The sequence below is a fragment of the Astyanax mexicanus genome, chromosome 13 (assembly GCF_023375975.1).
Source record: "Astyanax mexicanus isolate ESR-SI-001 chromosome 13, AstMex3_surface, whole genome shotgun sequence".
NCBI classification, from domain to species: domain Eukaryota; kingdom Metazoa; phylum Chordata; class Actinopteri; order Characiformes; family Acestrorhamphidae; genus Astyanax; species Astyanax mexicanus.
The window spans coordinates 12,793,754-12,813,529 of NC_064420.1; the positions used below are offsets into that span (position 1 = coordinate 12,793,754).

The 19,776-nt window shown below is 41.6% G+C and overlaps 1 protein-coding gene across 5 annotated transcripts in view; it reads left to right on the forward strand.

Annotated features, from left to right (window-relative positions):
• utrn (utrophin) overlaps positions 1–19,776 on the forward strand; it is a 364,200-nt gene that overhangs the window by 95,774 nt on the left and 248,650 nt on the right. For all 5 annotated transcript variants that reach the window (XM_022677556.2, XM_022677560.2, XM_022677559.2 and 2 more), the window contains 11 exons: positions 646–773; positions 7,401–7,541; positions 7,999–8,112; positions 9,873–10,028; positions 10,293–10,463; positions 11,696–11,875; positions 12,042–12,176; positions 13,931–14,080; positions 16,163–16,324; positions 16,453–16,584; positions 18,450–18,623. In XM_022677556.2, coding sequence (XP_022533277.2) covers positions 646–773; positions 7,401–7,541; positions 7,999–8,112; positions 9,873–10,028; positions 10,293–10,463; positions 11,696–11,875; positions 12,042–12,176; positions 13,931–14,080; positions 16,163–16,324; positions 16,453–16,584; positions 18,450–18,623 — 1,643 coding nt within the window. The remainder of the gene's footprint in view (positions 1–645; positions 774–7,400; positions 7,542–7,998; positions 8,113–9,872; positions 10,029–10,292; positions 10,464–11,695; positions 11,876–12,041; positions 12,177–13,930; positions 14,081–16,162; positions 16,325–16,452; positions 16,585–18,449; positions 18,624–19,776) is intronic.

Genomic DNA, 19,776 nt, shown 5'->3' on the forward strand with positions numbered 1-19,776 from the left:
TTGATAGCTGGGTCGAATCCAGACCAGATCATGTTCTCACCACAAGTTAACTGCTCCCAGGAAAAAAAAAATCAGTGCGTTCGGCAGGAGCAGGGCGAATTATGGCAAAAGTTGGGGTCAGACCTATAATAAATAATAACGTGTTACTGATCCCAAATTAATCATGTGCTTTAGTGCTTTAATGCTTTAACGTTGAAAGCCCTAATTAATAGAAAGTATTTAAGTTGTTGTTTAATGTATAAATAGTAAGTTTGTAAGTTTGGTTGGGGATAAAAATGCTCAGATGTGGTTTTACAATCCTGTTTACCACCCTGATTTCTCTTTTATGGAGGACAAAGCTGTCACCTAATCAAGAGGTGCTACTTTAAAAAATCTAAAAACTAAAATGTATTTTGGTTTAACACTTTTTGTTTACAAAATAATTGCATATGTTTTCCTACATAGTTTGGATGAATTTAGTTTTAATCTACAATTAAGAACAATTTAAAATAATAAAAAAAAATAATTTAAGACACAGACACTTTTATTAAAAAAAGCGCCTTAATAGTTATTGAAATTATTCCACTTTTTTGCCCGTTAAGTTGTAATTAATGTATGTATTTTGTATTATTTTGATTTTAATGTCTGTCTCTCTGTGTGTCTCAGCTGTGATCCGGCTGCAGCAGGAGGAGAAGCGGAGTGATATTCGGGCGGAGCTGGAGGCCAGACTCACAGATCTAACATCCAACATCACTGATACACCCACCACAGAGGAGGCTGTGGAAAAAGCTCAGGTCTGTGTGTGTGTGTGTGTGTGTACATTGGCCTGTCTAAAATTCTTCTGTTTTCAGATTGTCTCCGAAAGAGAACTGAAGAAGGAAAGAAATTGTAAGGAAGAACAATAAAAGAAAAAAAAGAGAAAGTCCATTCAGCCTGGCTCACTTTTTCATACTCTCTCTCTCGCTCTCTCTCTATATATGACCTGGCCAATGCCTTTGGATCAGTTCCCCATAACCTCCTCTAGGAATCCTTTCATTTCTTTCATGTTCCATCATCTATCACTAGGATAGTCAAAGCATACTTCGAAGACCTGCAGCTGTGTTTCACAACAGACAAGTTTACAACATCTTGGCCTCGGGTAGATGTAGGCATTATGGCAGGCTGCACAATCTCACCCCTGGCCTTCACAATGGCAATGGAGGTCACCTTCAGAGCCTCAAGATGGGTAGTGGGGGGTGAGCGAACCAAGAATGGGATCCGTCTTCCACCTATCCGGGCATGCATGGATGACATGACTATCTTAACCACTACTGCAGCATGCACCAGGCGACTACTTGGAAAACTGCAGGAGAACATCAAGTGGGCTCGAATGAAAATCAAACCGAGCAAGTCACAAAGCATCTCAATAGTCAAGGGAAAGCTTAAGGATGTAAAGTTCTGCATTGATGATGAGCCCATACCAACAGTGTCTGAGCAGCCTGTCAAAAGCCTAGGGCGATGGTACGATGCAAGTCTTAGGGACAAAGACCAAGTAAAGCAAATAAGGCAGGACCTCACCAACAGTCTGGAAAAGATTGAAAAGGCCTTACTACCAGGGAAGCTTAAGCTCTGGTGCCTGCAAGTTGGTCTTTTACCTTGAGTAATGTGGCCGCTCACTATCTATGAGCTGCCATTAACAACAGTGGAGAAGATGGAGCGAATCATGACTTCTTATGTGAAGAAATGGCTCAGTGTTCCACGCTGTTTGACTAACATCAGCCTCTATGGCAAAGGGGTCCTTGAATTGCCTATCACAAGCCTTACGGAAGAGTACAAGTGCTGTAAGGTAAGACTCCAGATGACTCTGAAGGACTCCAGAGACCAGTCCATCAGCAATGCTGCTCCAGTTCTATCAACCGGACGGAAATGGACACCGTCCGACGCTGTGCAGCATGCTACGTCAGCACTGAGGCACACAATGAGTGACAGCTGGGAAGAGGAGGTTTTGGTCTTACGGCAAACAAAGCAACTTGGCGTAAGGCCTCAAAATCAGAGAGGAGGAAAATGGTGATAGAGGAAGTGCGTAGTCAGGAGGGGGCAGAAAGAAGTGCAAGGGCTGTGTCTCTTGCTAAGCAGGGGCAGTGGATGGGGTGGGAGGGTGTTGAAAGGAGGAAGTTAAGTTGGAGGGAGCTTTGGGAAATGGAGGCAAGCAATATCAGCTTTATCATCAGAGCAACCTATGATGTGCTCCCAGCTCCAAAAAATCTTCACCAGTGGTATGGCGAGGACCCAATTTGTGCCCTCTGCTCAACACCAGCAACTCTTAAAGGATTCAAGGATTCAAGGATTCAAGGAGATTTTATTGTCATTCGCATCTTATGTGGTACATGAGGTGGAACGAAATTGTGATCTCACGATCCAGTTTACACCCAGGAGCTGTTATTAAATAGATATATAGATAAAAGTACAATAAAGGAATACAATAAAAATAGAATATACAAAATAGTTAAAGATAAATACCCCAAATGAAATAAATAGAAAGAGTAGACAGGTTGCAACAACAAGTCCAGAGTGCAAATGTGCTATAGCAGCATGAAATGAATTAGAGCAGTAGAGAATAAGTGTCTCAGTGCGGGTAAAGTGACCGTGTTTGTACAGTACCTTGTGTGTCAGTGCAGTGTGTTGTTAAGTGGAGTTTAAGAGTCTTACAGCTTCCGGAATGAAGCTGTTTCTCAGTCTGGTTGTTTTGCACTTGATGCTCCGCAGCCTCCGTCCTGAGGGAAGCGGGACAAAAAGTGCATGTGCTGGGTGGGTGGGATCCTTCCTGATGCAGGTGGCCCTCTTCCTGCATCTGGAGGTGTAGATGTCCATGGTGCTGGGGAAGCTGACTCCAACAATCCTCTGTGCAGCCTTCACCACCCTCTGCAGAGCTTTCCTGTCTGCAGCAGAGCAGCTTCCATGCCACACGTTGATGCTGGAGCACACGACGCTCTCCACCACACATCTGTAGAAGGAGGTGAGGACTGCGCTCCCTAGTCCAGCTCGTCTCAGCCTCCTGAGGAAGTCGAGCCGCTGATGTGCCTTCCTGACCAGAGTGGAGGTGTTGTTGCTCCAGGTGAGGTTGCTGCTCAGGTGCACCCCTAAGTACCTGTAGCTGTCGACCACTTCCACCGCAGATCCTCCAATGTGCAGGGGGAGGTGGGCATGCTGGCCTCTTCTGAAGTCCACAATCATCTCCTTCGTCTTCTTTACGTTGATGCAGAGGTTGTTCTCTCTGCACCAACCCTCCAGGTGTTCCACCTCCTGCCTGTAGCTGGACTCATCTCTGTTTGTGATGCATCCAACCACTGCTGTGTCGTCTGCAAACTTCACAATATGACAGCCTGGATGGAGAGGTGAGCAGTCATATGTGAGCAGTGTGAACAGGAGGGGGCTCAGCACACAGCCCTGAGGGGAGCCAGTGCTGAGGATTATAGTGCGGGAGGAGATGTTGTGAATTCTCACAGACTGCGGCCTGTTGGTCAGGAAGTCTAGGACCCAGTTGCACAGCGAAGAGCTCAGTCCTAGTGAGGAGAGTTTATTTATCAGGGTCTGTGGAATCATGGTGTTGAAAGCGGATGTGAAGTCCACAAAGAGCATACGGACGTAGAAATCCTTCTGCTCCAGGTGGGTGAGGGCAGTGTGGACCACGGAGGAGATGGCATCCTCTGTGGATCGGTTCTTCCTGTATGCATACTGGTGTGGATCCACAGTGACGTTGATGGTGGCTTTGATGTGGGTCTGAACCAGTCTTTCAAAGCACTTTGTGACTATCGGAGTGAGGGCCACTGGCCGGTAGTCATTCAGACCTGTCACTGCGGAGCTCTTGGGGACTGGGATGATGGTGGCGGTCTTCAGGCAAGTGGGGACAGCTGCCTGGATGAGGGACGCGTTGAAAATGTCGGCCAGGACGTCCGAGAGCTGGTCTGCGCAGTCTCTTAGCACCCGTCCGGGGATGTTGTCCGGGCCAGCAGCTTTTCGGGGGTTGATCCTTCTCAGCGTTCTCCTTACTTCTGCTGGTGTCACGCTGAGGGGCTCCTCTCCTGGTGAGTGTGGGAGTCTGGTGCTGGGGGGGGTGTCAGGATTCTCAAAGCGGGCGTAGAACTTGTTGAGAGCCTCAGGCAGGGATGGGTCTTTGGAGCTTTGTGCAGCGTTGGATTTGTAGTCCGTGATGCACTTGATGCCCCTCCACATGCTCTGTGGATCCTGGGAGGAAAAGTGTCCCTGGATTTTCTGAGCATATGCAGCTTTTGCCCTCTTAACTCCAACAGTCAGCTCTCTTCTAGCCCTTCTGAGTTCGTCTGGGTCTCCAGACCTGAAGGCAGCATCCCTGGCTTTCAACAGAGAACGCACCTCTGCGTTCAGCCAGGGCTTCTGGTTGGGGTAGCAAGTCACAGTCTTGGTGGTAGTGACATCCTCAGTGCACTTGCTGATGTACCCAAGAACAGCAGATGTGTATTCCTCCAGATCCAGCTCCCCCTCACACTCAGCAGCATCCCTGAAGACCTGCCAGTCTGTGCAGCCGAAGCAGTCCTGCAGCACAGCGTCGCCGTCACTGGGCCACACAGTGATGGTCTTCTGTGTGGGTTTGGAGCGTCGCAGCGGGGGGTGGTATGCGGGGACCAGCATGATGGAGATGTGGTCTGAAAGCCCGAGGTGGGGGCGCGGGAATGCCCTGTAAGCGTCTTTCACGGAGGAATAAACGCGGTCTAACGTATTATTACCTCGCGTTGGGATGTTCACGTGTTGGTAAAACCTCGGCAGCGTGTTCTTCAGTTCTACGTGGTTAAAATCCCCCGCTACCACGTAGAACGCGTCCGGATGCTTGTTCTGAAGCGAGCTGATGTTGTCATGGAGCTCCTTCAGCGCGTTGTTAGCATTAGCATCCGGTGCTATGTAAACAGCAATCACGAACACCGCCGAAAACTCACGAGGCAGATAGTGAGGGCGACACTTCACAGTCAGCTGTTCTGTCGCCTCGGAGCAGTGGCTGTTTACCAACACGCAGTTTGTGCACCAACCTTTGTTTATGTAGACGCACAAGCCGCCCCCCCGGGATTTTCCAGATAAAAGGCTGCGGTCCGCTCGGAAGAGCTGCCGGCCGGCGAGCTGGAAGGCTGAGTCCGGCATGGTCTGGTTCAGCCAGGTTTCCGTGAGACAAATCACAGCGCAGTTCCTCATCTCCTCAGAAACATTCATCCTCAGCCGCAGCAGGTCCAGTTTGTTATCCAAAGCGCGGACATTAGACAGGAAAAGCGACGGAATCGGGGGCCGGTTAGCATTAGCCTTTAGCCTGGCTAGCACACCACCGCGTTTACCTCGCTTCTGACGCCGCTGGCACCGCCTCCTCCTGCCCTTTGTCTGCAGCGATCCGCTCCCCCACGCCGGAGCGCGGAGGACCTGTAGCTCGCCCAGCGTAGCTCGGATATTATTGTCCAAAGTTGCTGTTTTACTGACCAAACTGTCCATAATCCTCAAAAGTTCGGTCCTGCTATAACTCACACGCGTGGGGTGCGTGAAGTTGGGTTCAGAACCGACGGAAAAACAGCTCAAAAAAGGGTGTTCGCTAGGAGCGTGAGTAGCCGCTGCACTACTGCGCGCCGCCATCTTTCTTTTGAAACACATCCTGACTGCTTGTAAGACCAGCCTCACACAAGGTCGCTACACCTGGAGGCACAACCAGGTCCTCAAGAGTCTGGCAGAAGTTATTGAGGGCAAGAGGAACACCACCAATGCCTTGTCCCTGAAAGCAACCAAGTCCATCATGGCTAATCCATCCCCCTAGCAAACCAGAAGCCGGACAACTAACAATGGCTCAGGACTGGAAGTTGCTTGTCGATATTGGCCAGAAATGATCTTTTCCACCAGAAATTGCTGCTACCACCTTAAGACCAGACATGGTACTCTGGTCCCCTTCTCTAAAGACAGTTTATATCATAGAACTGACGGTCCCATGGGAGAACGCAGTAGAAGAGGCCTATGAGCGAAAGAAACTGCGCTACACAGAACTAGCAGCAGACGCTCAACAAAGAGGGTGGAGTTCAAAAATCTATCCGGTGGAGGTGGGATGCCGAGGATTCGTGGCCACTTCCACTATCAGGCTGTTAAAAGATCTAGGCATCCATGGCCAGACTTTGTGACAGACTATTAAATCGGTCTCTGAAGCGGCTGAAAGACCCTTGTTGGGCACAGAAAACATCTACTTAACCTGCTCGCTATCCCCCCCTCCCCATCCCCAACTTGAGCCCAATAGGCCATGCCACTTAAACGTCAAGGCAATATTCTTAATTGGGCATTGGACACAGGCTCAGGCTTGATCATCCTGTAGCCGGCCACCTTTGATTAGGGTGTCTAGTGTTGAAAGGCCGAAACACCCCCTGATTCAAAGGCATACTACTGATGATGTGTCCTAAAATTAAATTTTTCAATGTTTGTGAAGCTGTTAAACTATTAATCTCAAGGTAAATCTCATGTGTACATTATTGGCACAAAGGACAGTTTACCATCATGTCCAGTGTATTGTTTGACTTATGTTCCCTTTTTTCCTGCTCTCTCGCTTACCCTCTCCCTTATCCTTAAGGTCTAGGTTGAGACCAATGGTGTCCTTAACATGATATAATATGCTTACCTGGACCTCCAAAGTATTGCATGCATGTGTTCAGTATTATGTAAATAATGTAAACAGCAGTTTAAACAGTTGTCTTGCCGACCTGTCTGTAAAGTAAAAACCTAATGGTTTAGTCTGAGGAGGGCTAGGAGTATTTAAGCGAAGGTGAGCACACTGAAGTGCGCCATTATGCTGATAGGAGATGGATGGATTAGGAGCACTTTGAGAATGTTGCTCAGGTGTAGAGAAGATCGTAGCTGCTATCCCACCTTGATGTCCTGCCAGTGTAAATGGTGTATAGTGTATATATTGAATATTTCATTTTTTGTTTAATTTTGGTTTTTGGTGCTTCTGTTTTGTTTTTGTCTTTTTTTTCCTGACCGCTGATCCTTACACTACCACAGTCACTTATTCTCTCTCTCTCTTACACTTTCTCTCACATTTCTCTTACTCTGTTTGTTGTCATTTGTTCTCTCTCTTATGTTTTTTTTCTTTCACATATTCTCTCACTTTCTCTGGTTTGTTACCACTTATTCTCTCTCTCACACTTTTTCTCTTACGTTTTTTCTTGCTCTCTTGTTAGCTTGGTTTCTCTTAAGCTTGCTATCTTTTTCACACTTTCACATTTTTTTTCCCTCATGATCTCAGTCGGTGTGTGTTTGGCAGTTTCTTTGCCAGGACCAGGCTTGATGTTGCATAATAATAATACCATACAGCCATCTGCTGGTGTGACAGTGGTACTGCACTCTGAGTGGATATCCTGACCTGTGGATTTGTATTATCCTGTGTCCTGCAGGTTCTCTGTGCAGAAATAGAGCAGCAGCAGCAGACTGTATCCAATCCGGCTGAGTTACAGCGCTGGACTCAGCTCTCCATCTCTGCAGCTGACCAGCTTGGCATGCTCCAGTGCATTCTGGGTAGCATGAAGGATACACAGGTGAATGATGTGTGTGATGTATACATGATGAACATCATCTAACGTGCTGTTTTTTGATTGTTTATTTATTTATTTGTTATATTTTGTTAAAAAAAAAAAAACACATAAAGGTCTATATGCCACACATCAAGTTTGTTATGACTTGATGAGAAATTAATAGAAGATAGCACTTTGGGGTCTAAACATGCAGGTCATACAAAGAAAGTAAATATTTTATTTTACTGTGCATACTATGAATATTTACACTTCATAATTACTCTGGGTCCAGATTTTAGCTAGCTAAAAATAACTAAAAAACTAAAAAATTACATTTCTATGTGCTTAGAGCTAATCATATCTAGTGATCAAAAAGAAACAACTTGATGTAGTTGCAATGTGATTGTTGTCAGCAGTGTCATAAATAACTCCTTTTTTGTGTTTGTTGATTGCTGTATTAATGTGCTCTCACTGTATTCAGGTCCAGAGTCAGGAGGTGACTCGATGGCTGGACGCTGTGGAGGAGCTTTTATCCAGGGACTCTGGATCACTCAGCCAGAGCAGAAAGCTACAGGAAGAACTTAACCAGTACAAGGTCAGTGCTCAAACTGATCCACACACTTAGCAAAATCATGAGATGAGCAGTATGTTGATTGTTCATAGTCAAGTTTAATGAGTGATAGTTCAGGTGTGGTTTAGGAGCACCCATACTTGTATGTGTTGTCTGTTGTGAGGTGTTGTCGATGTGTTCATGGCAAGGCAACATTATATATTTGGAGTTTGAGTGAGGCTGTTGCAAACTCAACCTGTTTAGTTCCTAAACGCGTAGGGACATATCCCGGTTCACATGGGTGTATTAAACTGAAGAGTTTGATATAATACAAAAAACAATTGCATACCTAAGAAACAGTATATTTGAGTAATGCCATAGAAGTACTAGCTTTCTATAAAGAACCCTGTTTACAATAGAGATACATGGAAGACTATGCAGAACATGTAGAACCTTTTTTAGGTATAAAAACCCATTTCTTCACACTCCCAATCATCTCTGTTCCAAACATGGTTCTTTCTTTATATTACTCCTAGAAACATTTGAAGCTCAAAGAGTAGAAATACCCTTTAGGACAGACCTGGGCATTGTTCAGCCCGCGGGCCACAACCGGCCCTCTGGCTATCTGACCAGCTTGCCTGAGATTCTTGGTAAATTAAATGGAAAAAATAAATCTGTCACAACAAAAACTAGCATGCATGTCTAAACAGTGTATTACGAGTGCTGCATGGACAGCGGAGGAGCAGAGGCTGAAAATGGAACAGAAACTAATTTTATAGCTAAAAATAAATCATAATTTTCCAGTTTTAATAATCCAATATACAACAGAAACACAACTACCTATCTGTAGAACAGTGTAACATTTTAGAAATGTTTCTATAAACATCCTATAAAGTTCTATAAACTAAATATAATGTCCTATAAAATAAGCAAATCGAATGATTATTAAATCATAACCGCTGAACATTGTGTAACAGTCTTAATTGTGTTCATTATGTATGTTTCCAGTAATAATACTGAAAAATTCTTAAGGATCTCTTTCTCATGTATTCCAGATCTGTGTTGCAAGTGATATTACTGTATCCTTTTAGAGTAATGGGTTACCAAACTATCTGTACAAAATCTATATTCAGTTGTTTATAAAACATATTTAACAATGGTGTGCTGTTCTTCACGTTTCCACACTTTTTCAGATATTCAGTCTGACTTTGCACTTATCCAAACCCAAAACAGGCTAGAACTGAGGCAAAACAAACATGCAAATGCATTTATTGCGTTTTTTTTTTTTTTTGTATAAAGTTACATTTTCATTGCATTGCTGTAGTGTTTCATTTACAGTTTTTTATTAAGTTAAATCAATGTTAAAACAATGAAAATATATATGGATTTCTAAACTGAACCACCACGTTAATGAATCACGTTAATGAATATTTTTTTTTTATAAACAACTGTAAATGAAAGAGTTATTATAAATGCTGTATAGGCCTACTGTGTATATATATATATATATATATATGTATTGTGCAGAACTGAAATAAGTATATTAGTTCGGCCCTCTAAAACCGTTGCAATGTCTCATGAGGCCCTTTGGGAAAATGAATTGCCCACCCCTGGCGCGTTAAGAGGTTAAGCTTAATTATTAATGAATTAATTAATTGAACATTGCTTATTGTTTGGGTATCATATTGCTTCCATTACCAGTTCTTTTCTTATAACACCAGTGCTAAACTAAAAAAAAACATCTTCAGGCATTAGGTAAGTTTATATATGACTGTACATATTTTATCTTCTCTCCATCTTCATAGGAATGTATGGGAGAGATGGAGACGGTGGAGTCTTCTTTGAAACAAATGGGAGAAAACGTTGCAGCGGTGCAGCAGAGTGCAGTATCAGGACTGGCCACGTGGGGGCAGGAGGAGCTCGATGGGAGACAGAAACGTTGGGAGACGCTCAGCAAAGAGGTGAGGAAGAGCATGGCCTGTCACTGCAGTACTTTCATTTCTGTCCATCTGTCAATCACTGATGCCATCAGTGGATCTGCTGAGAATAGACACTGTGATCATGCAGTTACACCATATTTGCATGATTTTGCATGTTTTTGAGAAACCATGGAGAAATCCTTAGAATGCATGAAAAAAGAGTATTTTTGGATTTTTCTACTGTTCAGAAAATCTGCAAAATGTCACATGACCGTTCTTTTACCTCTCTGAAACTTGGTTGAGCAGTTGCTGAAGCAGCAGGAGCAGGTGAGTGAAAGTCAGGAGAGAGCGCTGAACCTGAGGAAGGACCTGGTGGAGATGCGAGAGTGGATGACGCAGGTGGATGAGGAGTTCCTCATGAGAGATTTTGAGTACAAGAGCCCGGAGGAACTGGAGGAGGCTCTGCAAGAGATGAAGGTATGAAAACACTGACGGGGGGAGGGCAGCATCACTCAGGGTTTCGGGGTTAGAGCTTGAGAGATGCCTTGTTTAAAGATATCTCAGCCTTAAAGGTTTACAGAGGAGAAAACACTGTTCCTTCACTCCTACTGCACCCACTTCCTGCTGCTGGTCATGGGGATCAAACCTGTAACCAGTCATTCCCAAGCCTGCGTGTGTTTATCCAATCAGAACATTGGGATCTGACAGCAGAGTACAGCTCTGCTATCTGGTGGGCGGGGTTTAAACCAACACAAAATGAATCACTGTCTACCACCAATATGTACATGTTAACTAATTATTAAAATTTTAAAACTACACTGTAAAAAAATTAAGCACTGGTTAAATGTAATAAAAATAAACTAATCGATCACACAAAATTTGTTATTGGCTCAATATATAAAAAAATGGATTAAAAAATTTATTCACTTTTTACTCTGTGCAAGCTATTGTTTTAGATTGGAACAATTCAATTATTTTTAATTGTCACGAATAAAAAAAAAATATATTGTCTTTATTAATGCAACACAAATAGTCAATTTAATTTAATGCGAAATCTTGACCTTAATGCAACTATTTTTTTAATATTAAAGTGACTGATTATTTTACATTGGCTCAAAAAAAAAAAAATAAAATGGCTGTTACTACTTTAAACTAACTATAAAAAAATGCATAATGACCACTCAGTACACATAGTTTTTGAACATATATTTATTGTTTTAAGCACTGAACTTCGAAATAGCTTTAACAGCAATAATGGGAGACAAATACAGGAGCTTCTAAATCTAAATAAATATAAAGAACTAGCTATATAAATATAAAAGACATATATACAATTCCAATTGTAACTGTCTTTATACACAGTGGAGGAACAGGGAGGAACAAATATTAGAGTCCAAAACACATGTGTTTTAAAAATTGTTACAGTATTGCAAAACTAAAAAAAAAATCATGATGCTTCAATATGTTCAATATATCGTACATCCTTCAGTTTAAATATGCCCAGTACATTTGATATTTTAATGATATATTGCAATATTGAAATACATATTGCAGACAATGTTAATAATACATCACAAAGTCATGCAGCCCTTTCTAATGCATTTTAATGACCAACATCTTGTATATGTTTGGGTGTCAGAATGGCATGAAAAATGTTTGTCTACAGGTGATTTACCTCTTTACATCTGTTTATTTTGGTTTTATTATAGAGGGCTAAAGAGGATGTGCTACAGAAGGAGGTGCGAGTGAAGATTTTGAAGGACAGTATTAATGTGTTAATGAGTAAAGCGCCCCCTGGTGGTCAGGACCTGAGCGGTGAGCTGACTGAGGTGCTGAAGAACTACCACAAACTGTGTGATCGCTTCAAGAGCAAGTGCCACACACTCGAGGTACGATATGATACAGTTTGACAGTTCTAGATGTTTCTGTGTGTTTGTAGAAGAATAGCAGCTGATGTGTGTGTCTGTGTGTGTGTTTGTGTGTGTGTGTGTGTGTGTGTGTGTGTGTGTGTGTGTGTGTGTGTGTGTGTGTGTGTGTGTGTGTGTGTGTGTGCAGGAGGTGTGGTCGTGCTGGATTGAGCTTCTGCAGTATCTAGATGTGGAGTCTGGCTGGTTGAACAGTCTGGAGGAGAACTTGCAGGCTGCGGAGAACCTGCCGGAGAACACTGAAGCTGTCAACCAGGCACTGGAGGTACACCAAAATCACCCACCTTTACACACATCAGATTATGCTGGTTTGAAGGACCATTACAGATTATATTTTCAGTAGTAAATGATAAAATGATCAGGATGTATCATGAAATATTAAGGAAACATGTTAAATGAAAGCAATGGCAGCTCTTGTCAACCTATTTGGACTGTGAAGTCCATCCCGGGTATCTGTGTTGGTTTTGTCTTCTGACTTCGCCTGCTACTCGTTTCCCAACACAAAATTTACCCCCGAGTTTGTCCATACACAACAGTGAGCGAGTGGTGTTGCAGCATGGAAGCTACTAAGCATGCTGGTTCAGCTAAAACCTTAGCTGCTACACAGCCTAAAAAGCCTTAGCACGTCTTAGAAAAATTTAGTGACCAAAAAAGGAATAAAACAAGAGTAAATGTTACCAGTGAGTTCGAAAGTTTCTCTGCCCAGTCTAAACAGTTTATTACTAGGACCTGTAAAGTAGTATCTCCAGCTTTGGGGTGTGTATTTTTGCAGTATAAAAGGCTTGGCTTAGGCTAACACAGCTAGTGGTGCATAAAGCTACGTTAGCTAACTACTGATAAAGTTCACATGAGCCGGTTTAAAATGTACCAACAATAATAACACTCCAAACATATTTATTAGCTGACTAAATTACAGAGAATGACTCGTCGTTGTTTGCCATAGTAGAAGTTACTGAACTAGTCTTGCTCTAGGTTGTGTAGATTGTATAGATGTCTCCTCAACTTGGCAACCCGAGTGAGCTTTGAGTCTGGGGAGGGGTGGGCAGGGCAGACAACTCTCTGTGGTGTTTTGAAATTGGATTGCTGCAGCTATTTCACACACTCGCTCTCCTTTCCTACAGAATGTACCTTTAAACTGTTCATCTACAGCAGTGCTTCCTGATCTTGATCCTGAAACCCCCTTGGCCTATTCACTAGTGTTTACACTGCTTCTAACAGACCTGACCCAGCTGATTGGCTAATTAGCAACAGGGAGATGTTTTGGGGTAATAAAGCCAGCTTAAATGAGAACTCCCAGTCCTACAAAGTGGGACCACAAGTGTTGGGATTGATTGATCTACAGTATGAGACACATGAGGTTTGGGTTGGACAGTATCCAATTTTTTTTATACTGGCATACCGTCTCAATAAATAATGGTTATGGTTCAGTCACAGGGTCACAGACTAAGTGAACAATGAATTAATTTAATAAATCTTAAATGATCAGTCTGATCATTACAGATGTTTTTGAGCCAGGAGTGAGAAGCTGGTTAGCATTAGCTTAGCAAGCTACTGCTGTTGGCAAGACAGAGAGCTGCAATTAAAATTAAGGATAAAAACTTGTTTCTGAGAAAGAGAAGCCGAGCGACTGATGTTGGACTGACAGTAAGGTTAAATGTGATTAGCTAACATGCTAAACACCTCAGTAGGGGCCTTTTTCTATTTAATAGATTTAATTGACACACACGTTTAAACGATTTATTTATTTATTTAATGATTTATCCACCCAACTGTTTTCACAAAGAGACCTTACCAATCCATTAGATTCCACAGCGCCCCCACCTTGTGGGCATCTTAAGTGCATGCAAATGAATGTGCTTATTTGATAATATAATGATCATTTGGAGAAAAAAATAAATCATATTTTTTTGATACTGCAGTAAACAGTGCTACCGTTATAATGCCCAAACCTACATGAAGTAATGAATTTTCATATTTAATCTTTCTATTTCTCTCTCTCTTTCTCTCTTTCTCTTGCAGTCTCTAGAGTCTGTTCTGCGTCACCCGGGTGATAACAGGACTCAGATCAGAGAACTTGGTCAGACTTTGATTGACGGTGGGATTCTGGACGAGCTCATCAGTGAAAAACTGGAAAACTTTAACTCTCGCTATGATGAGCTCAGCCAACAGGTGTGTGTGTCTGTGTGTGTGTGTGTCTGTGTGTGTGTCTGTGTGTGTGTCTGTGTGTGTGTCTGTGTGTGTGTCTGTGTGTGTGTCTGTGTCTGTGTGCGTGTCTGTGTGCGTGTCTGTGTGCGTGTCTGTGTGCGTGTCTGTGTGCGTGTCTGTGTGCGTGTCTGTGTGCGTGTCTGTGTGCGTGTCTGTGTGCGTGTCTGTGTGTTTATGGTGTCAGTAGAACCCAGAAAGGCCAGTGCTCACTGGAACCTTTTGTCTTTTACATATTTTACATAATTTAGAAGTTAGTATGTGTAACCCTCTCTTAATGACCCCAGGATGAGTAAACTACCATAGAAAATCATATTGTGTAAGAATTTGAATCCATAAGAATGTGTATTGTGTGTAGTGTTTTTATTGGGTTTTAAAGAGATATTCAGCAGTATTTAAGAACAGGTAAATATATATATATATATATATATATATATATATATATATATATATAAGATATTATTTAATCAAGCAGAGACAACAATCAAGTAAAGAGAAAAAAATATAAGCTACAACAATAAATCACATATCCTTATAACAGATTTTCATTGATACCATTTGGTTACTCTGGGATAAGTGAGAGGCCAAACTATTTACGCCATTTGATGTAATGTGTGTAATAATTAAGTGATTTTCATTCAGCATTAACCTGTTGTGCTTGTCTAGAATTAATAATTGAGTGATTTTAATACAATGTGAATCTACAGTGTAAGTATTTTTTGCAGTGTGTCAGTAATGACTTTTAAATTATAGTAATTAGGATTTAAATGAAAAATGTGTTTTGATATTGACTTGGGTTGTAGTGAAACATGACAATTATTAACTTTTGTTACATATTCCACTTCCATTTTCTCTCAGCATTCAGAATTACAGTGCTAGTGATAGGGGCATAGAGTACCACAAATAAATAGGTAGATTAGGGGAACAGATTGCAAAATTAATTCTGTGGAAATGCATGAATATTATAGAAATATTTTCAGCAACAACTGGAATTCATGTCATTTCCACTGAATACATTTTGCAAGCTGTTACCCACTTTCAATCTATTTGTTTGTGCTCGTCAGTCGTGACTTCAAGATGGTGGCGGCCAGAGAACTTATTCAAGTATAAACTGTATAAGCATTTTTTTTAATTAAATGACCGGTGCTCTTTCAAAGCTCTTAGTGCCTTGTTTTAAATGTCAGGGTCCTCAGAATTCAACCAATGAAGTGTGGAGCTACTTTGAGCTTGATAATGTTGTGAAAATAGTGATTTCTTTGCATGGGCAAAGCTATGCCCCTTTTCTCTAACATTGTAAGCCTGTTGGGAGCATCAGCTAAAAGTGTTGAATTTAGAAATGCTGAGGGTGAAAGGAGGTGAGCCATTCGACAAAGGTTTGTACTAGGGCTGTACGATATTGGAAAAATTTTACAATGCAAATGTTCTTTTTTTCAACTATATATATATCGCAATATTAAACAATGCTGGACCCATGACATCACCAGCCCCTCCCCCACCCACCCATGCTCTGTCTTGCGTCCGGATCATTCAGGAGCTGAGTCAGTGCCGAGCACTCAAAACCCCAGAAAACCGTAAAACAACAGTAATCGGCCCTTTAATTAAGCATTTAAATGGCTTTTAAAAAGGTTTTTTAACACGTCCATTCACAAGCACGTGCCCAACCATGTGGATGCGGTTTCCTCATGTTTACTCCTGCCCAGTGGCTCCAAACCCCTCGTGCACCCCCTTGTGCTTCTCAGGCAGCAGCAGCTGGTCACTTACACAGACACAGAGACAGCGCTGTGTATCTACTTCTTGTGTCAAGAATCAAAATTTTGCAACATGAAGTGTTTGATTGCCTTATGTGACATCGCATTTCCTGCAATGTGATTATTGCGCATGCACACCTTGCGATGACTATGCTTAATCGATTTATCGTGCAGCCCTAGTTTGTATTTGTTGTTGTGTTTCACTGCAACCGAAGTCCAATACACAGCATATTTTTTCTTTAAATTAATGTTAATCAGATTGTGCAGATTGTAATAATTCGGGCGTGTGCGTGTGTTATAGGCCGTGGCACGTCAGATGGCTCTGGAGCAGAAGCTGGCTGCTCTGAGGGAGAATGAATCAGCGTTACAGGGACTGCAGGAATCCCTCACTCAGCTCGACCAAACACTGACCTCCTACCTTACTGACCGCATCGATGCCTTTCAGCTGCCCGAGGAAGCTCAGGTACACACACACACATATACACACACACACACACACACACACACAGCTCTGCTGTCAGCATTTGAAAGTAACCCACTTACACTTAACCTTGTAGTCCTGGCCTTTAACTTCTACCTCCTGTCCTCCAGGCCATCCAGGCTGAGATTACAGCTCATGAGGCCTCTTTCGAGGATCTGCGGAAAAGAAACGTGGCCAGTGTTCCTGCAGCAGCTCCTGAAGGAAAACCAGCACGTGGTGGCACCATGCTGGATCAACTGCAGGTCAGATAATGTACCATCTTCACCAGTGTTCTTCACATTTTAGAGAATTGTCTGCTGTATCACACCCATTGCAACACTTATGCTGGATTTAAGTTGGGGGGGACAAAAGTTAGCAGCCGATCCCTGTTGCCTCAGTTTTTGTCGTAACGACTGCTAAGATCATAAATGATAACGTGATTAATTTTAAGCCTGTCTAATCCAATATTAGACCTTTTTTTGAGGAAAATAATAAATATTAGCCATGTAAAGTTATTTTGTGACCTCATTTAACCTGCGTAGTTTAAAAGCTAATTGAAATACCTGTTTTTTTTTTTTTATTATTATTCTACTTTGATGTTTTTTTCAGAAGCTCATCCTGAACAGTTGCTCATAATGTGAATATTTTTGTCTGATGTTTCTACAGTAGAGTTTTAAAGCACACTCCCGGCCTTTTCTAACTCTGCTGTGTTACCTTTCAGTGTGTAAATTTGCATAGCTATCATTTCACCCCCTGTAGGGCCCATTACACAGCACCCTGACATCAACCATAATTAGTCTGGGGTTATTAGCATTCCTTGTCAGTGTGGTGTGAGCTATAATCTGTTCAGGGCTGCAGGCAGTGTTTCATCTGTGCTGATTCAACATGAAGAGCCAGCCGTGGAGCGTAGCTGCTTCCCCTGCTGTCTGAGGGGAGCTGGCATCTGCTCAGCAGTACCTCATGATACAGGAATCTACAGTCATGTTAAAACTTCAAATATAATAGCTGTAGTACAACTGCTGGAGGGGTTGAGTTATGTTTCTGTGAATCCTGTATTCATAATGCACTGTTTATGCGTTTTAGGGCATAATATGGCATACAGTACGTAATACTTTCTGGTGACTTTGTATAATATCTAATAACTGCTTATAGCGACATACACAACACAATATAAAACATGAATATGCTACAAATACTCTATACGGTGAGGTTTTATAATGTCCTTATGATGTTGGTTCATAAGAACATTGTAAATATCTAAATAATTATTTTATAAAAGACACTTAGTAATGCATGCTTTAACATGCTATTTTTGACACTTTAAGTACAAGTAAAAAATAAAAAAAAAATAATTTCTTTGCATGGGCAGTGCTATGACATGTATGCCTATGTAAGCCTGATGGCAGAATCGGCCAAAATCACTGTATTTCAAAATAAAAAGAGACCACTTCAGTTTCTAAATCAGTTTCTCTGATTTTGCTATTTATAGGTTTATGTTTGAGTAAAATGAACATTGTTGTTTTATTCTATAAACTGCGGACAACATTTCTCCCAAATACCAAATAAAAATGTCCTCATTTAGGGCATTTATTTGCAGAAAAAAAAAAAAAAATGCCAAAATGCCAAAAAGATGTAGAGCTTTCAAAAGTCAAATAATACAAAAGTTTTTTTCGTTTTTAAGAGTTCAGAAATCAATATTTGGTGGAATAACCCTCGTTTTTAATCACAGTTTCCGTGCATTTTGTTCAGCATCATGTTCTGCTCCGCCAGTTTTACACACTGATTTTGGATCACTTTATGACACTCCTGTTGCAAAAATTTAAGCAGTTCAGCTTGGTGGTTTGATGGCTTGTGATCATCCATCTTCCTCTTGATTATATTCCAGAGGTTTTTAATTTGGTAAAATCAAAGAAACTGAATGTGTCTCTGTAAGTATAAGTACAAGAGCAAGCTAATGACAGTGATTATAAGGTATTATGTATGCCCTTATAAATGCATTATCACCACAGGGTTCATATAATCTACTTTATTCTAAATAAGGCTTGAAACTAACTCAAGCTTATGATCAATAATCATCAAACACTGACTCTGTCATTTAAATTCTGATGCTCTTCTCGTCACTGTGTAGAGGAAGCTGCGGGAGATCAACACCAAGTTCCAGCTGTTCCAGAAGCCCGCCAACTTTGAGCAGCGAATGCTGGACTGTAAGAGAGTTCTGGAGAACGCCCGGGCCGAGCTGCACGTGCTGGACCTCACTGACACACAGCCTGAGGAGATCCAGACTCATCTCTCTGGCTGCATGGTGAGAACACACACTCTCTCATAAGCAATCCAGACTAGACTGTTACTAGACCTGTCAATATTATTACATTGCTTAATCACAATAATTTAAACTAACCGTGATTATTTTCACAGTATTTTTAGGGCATTTATGACTTTATTATAAGAAACAACACACAGAAATGAATACAAATGGAGGCTGTGAAAGAGCCTTAAAGGGAGATAATGAATCTGGACCTCTGGCATATAAGAAAAAGCAGTATAATCAATTACAGGACAAATGAACCCAATTCGCTGCCTGAATGTACCACAAAAAGTGGAGCTGTGTTTACATTGTGTATACAGCTCTGGAAAAAATTAAACTGCTTCAGTTTCTGAATCAGTTTCTCTAATTTTCCTATTTATAGGTTCATATTTATGTAAACATTTTGACAACATTTATCCCAAATTACAAATAAAAATATCGTCATTTAAAAGTGTTTATTTGCAGAAAATGAGAAATGACTGAAATAACAAAGAAGATGCAGAGCTTTCAGACCTCAAATAATGCAAAGTAAACAATTTCATATTTATAAAGATTGAAGAGTCAATCAATATTTGGTGGAATTACCCTGTTTTTAATCACAGTTTTCACGCAGCTTGGCATGTCCTCCTCCACCAGTCTTACACACTGCTTTTGGATAACTTTATGCCACTAAAGGTGCAGAAATTCAAGCAGTTCAGCTTGGTTGTGATGGCTTGTGATCATCCATCTTCCTCTTGATTATATTTCAGAGGTTTTCAATTTGGTAAAATAAAAAAAATAAAAAAGTGGTCTATTTTTTGCCAGAGCTTTATATATTTTCAAAATATTTATTTAGATAATTTCTACCTGTAATAGTAACTGCTTATTGGTTGCTAGGTGTTTTTTAGGCTCTTGCTTTGGTATCTCAGGTGGTTACATCGATGTTTATAGGAGTTTACTGTAGTGGTGAAGGAGTTTGCTCTGGTGTCGCAGGTGAAGGTTGCTTAGTGGTTGCTATGGTGTTACTAGGTGGTTAGTATGGGGTTACGTAGTGGTTGCTATTGGGCTGCTCAATGATTTCTTGGAGTTAAGCATTTGCTATGGTATAGCAGCTGGTTGCTTAGATGTTTTTAAGTGGTTGCTGTGGTACCTCATGTGATTAGTTGGTGCT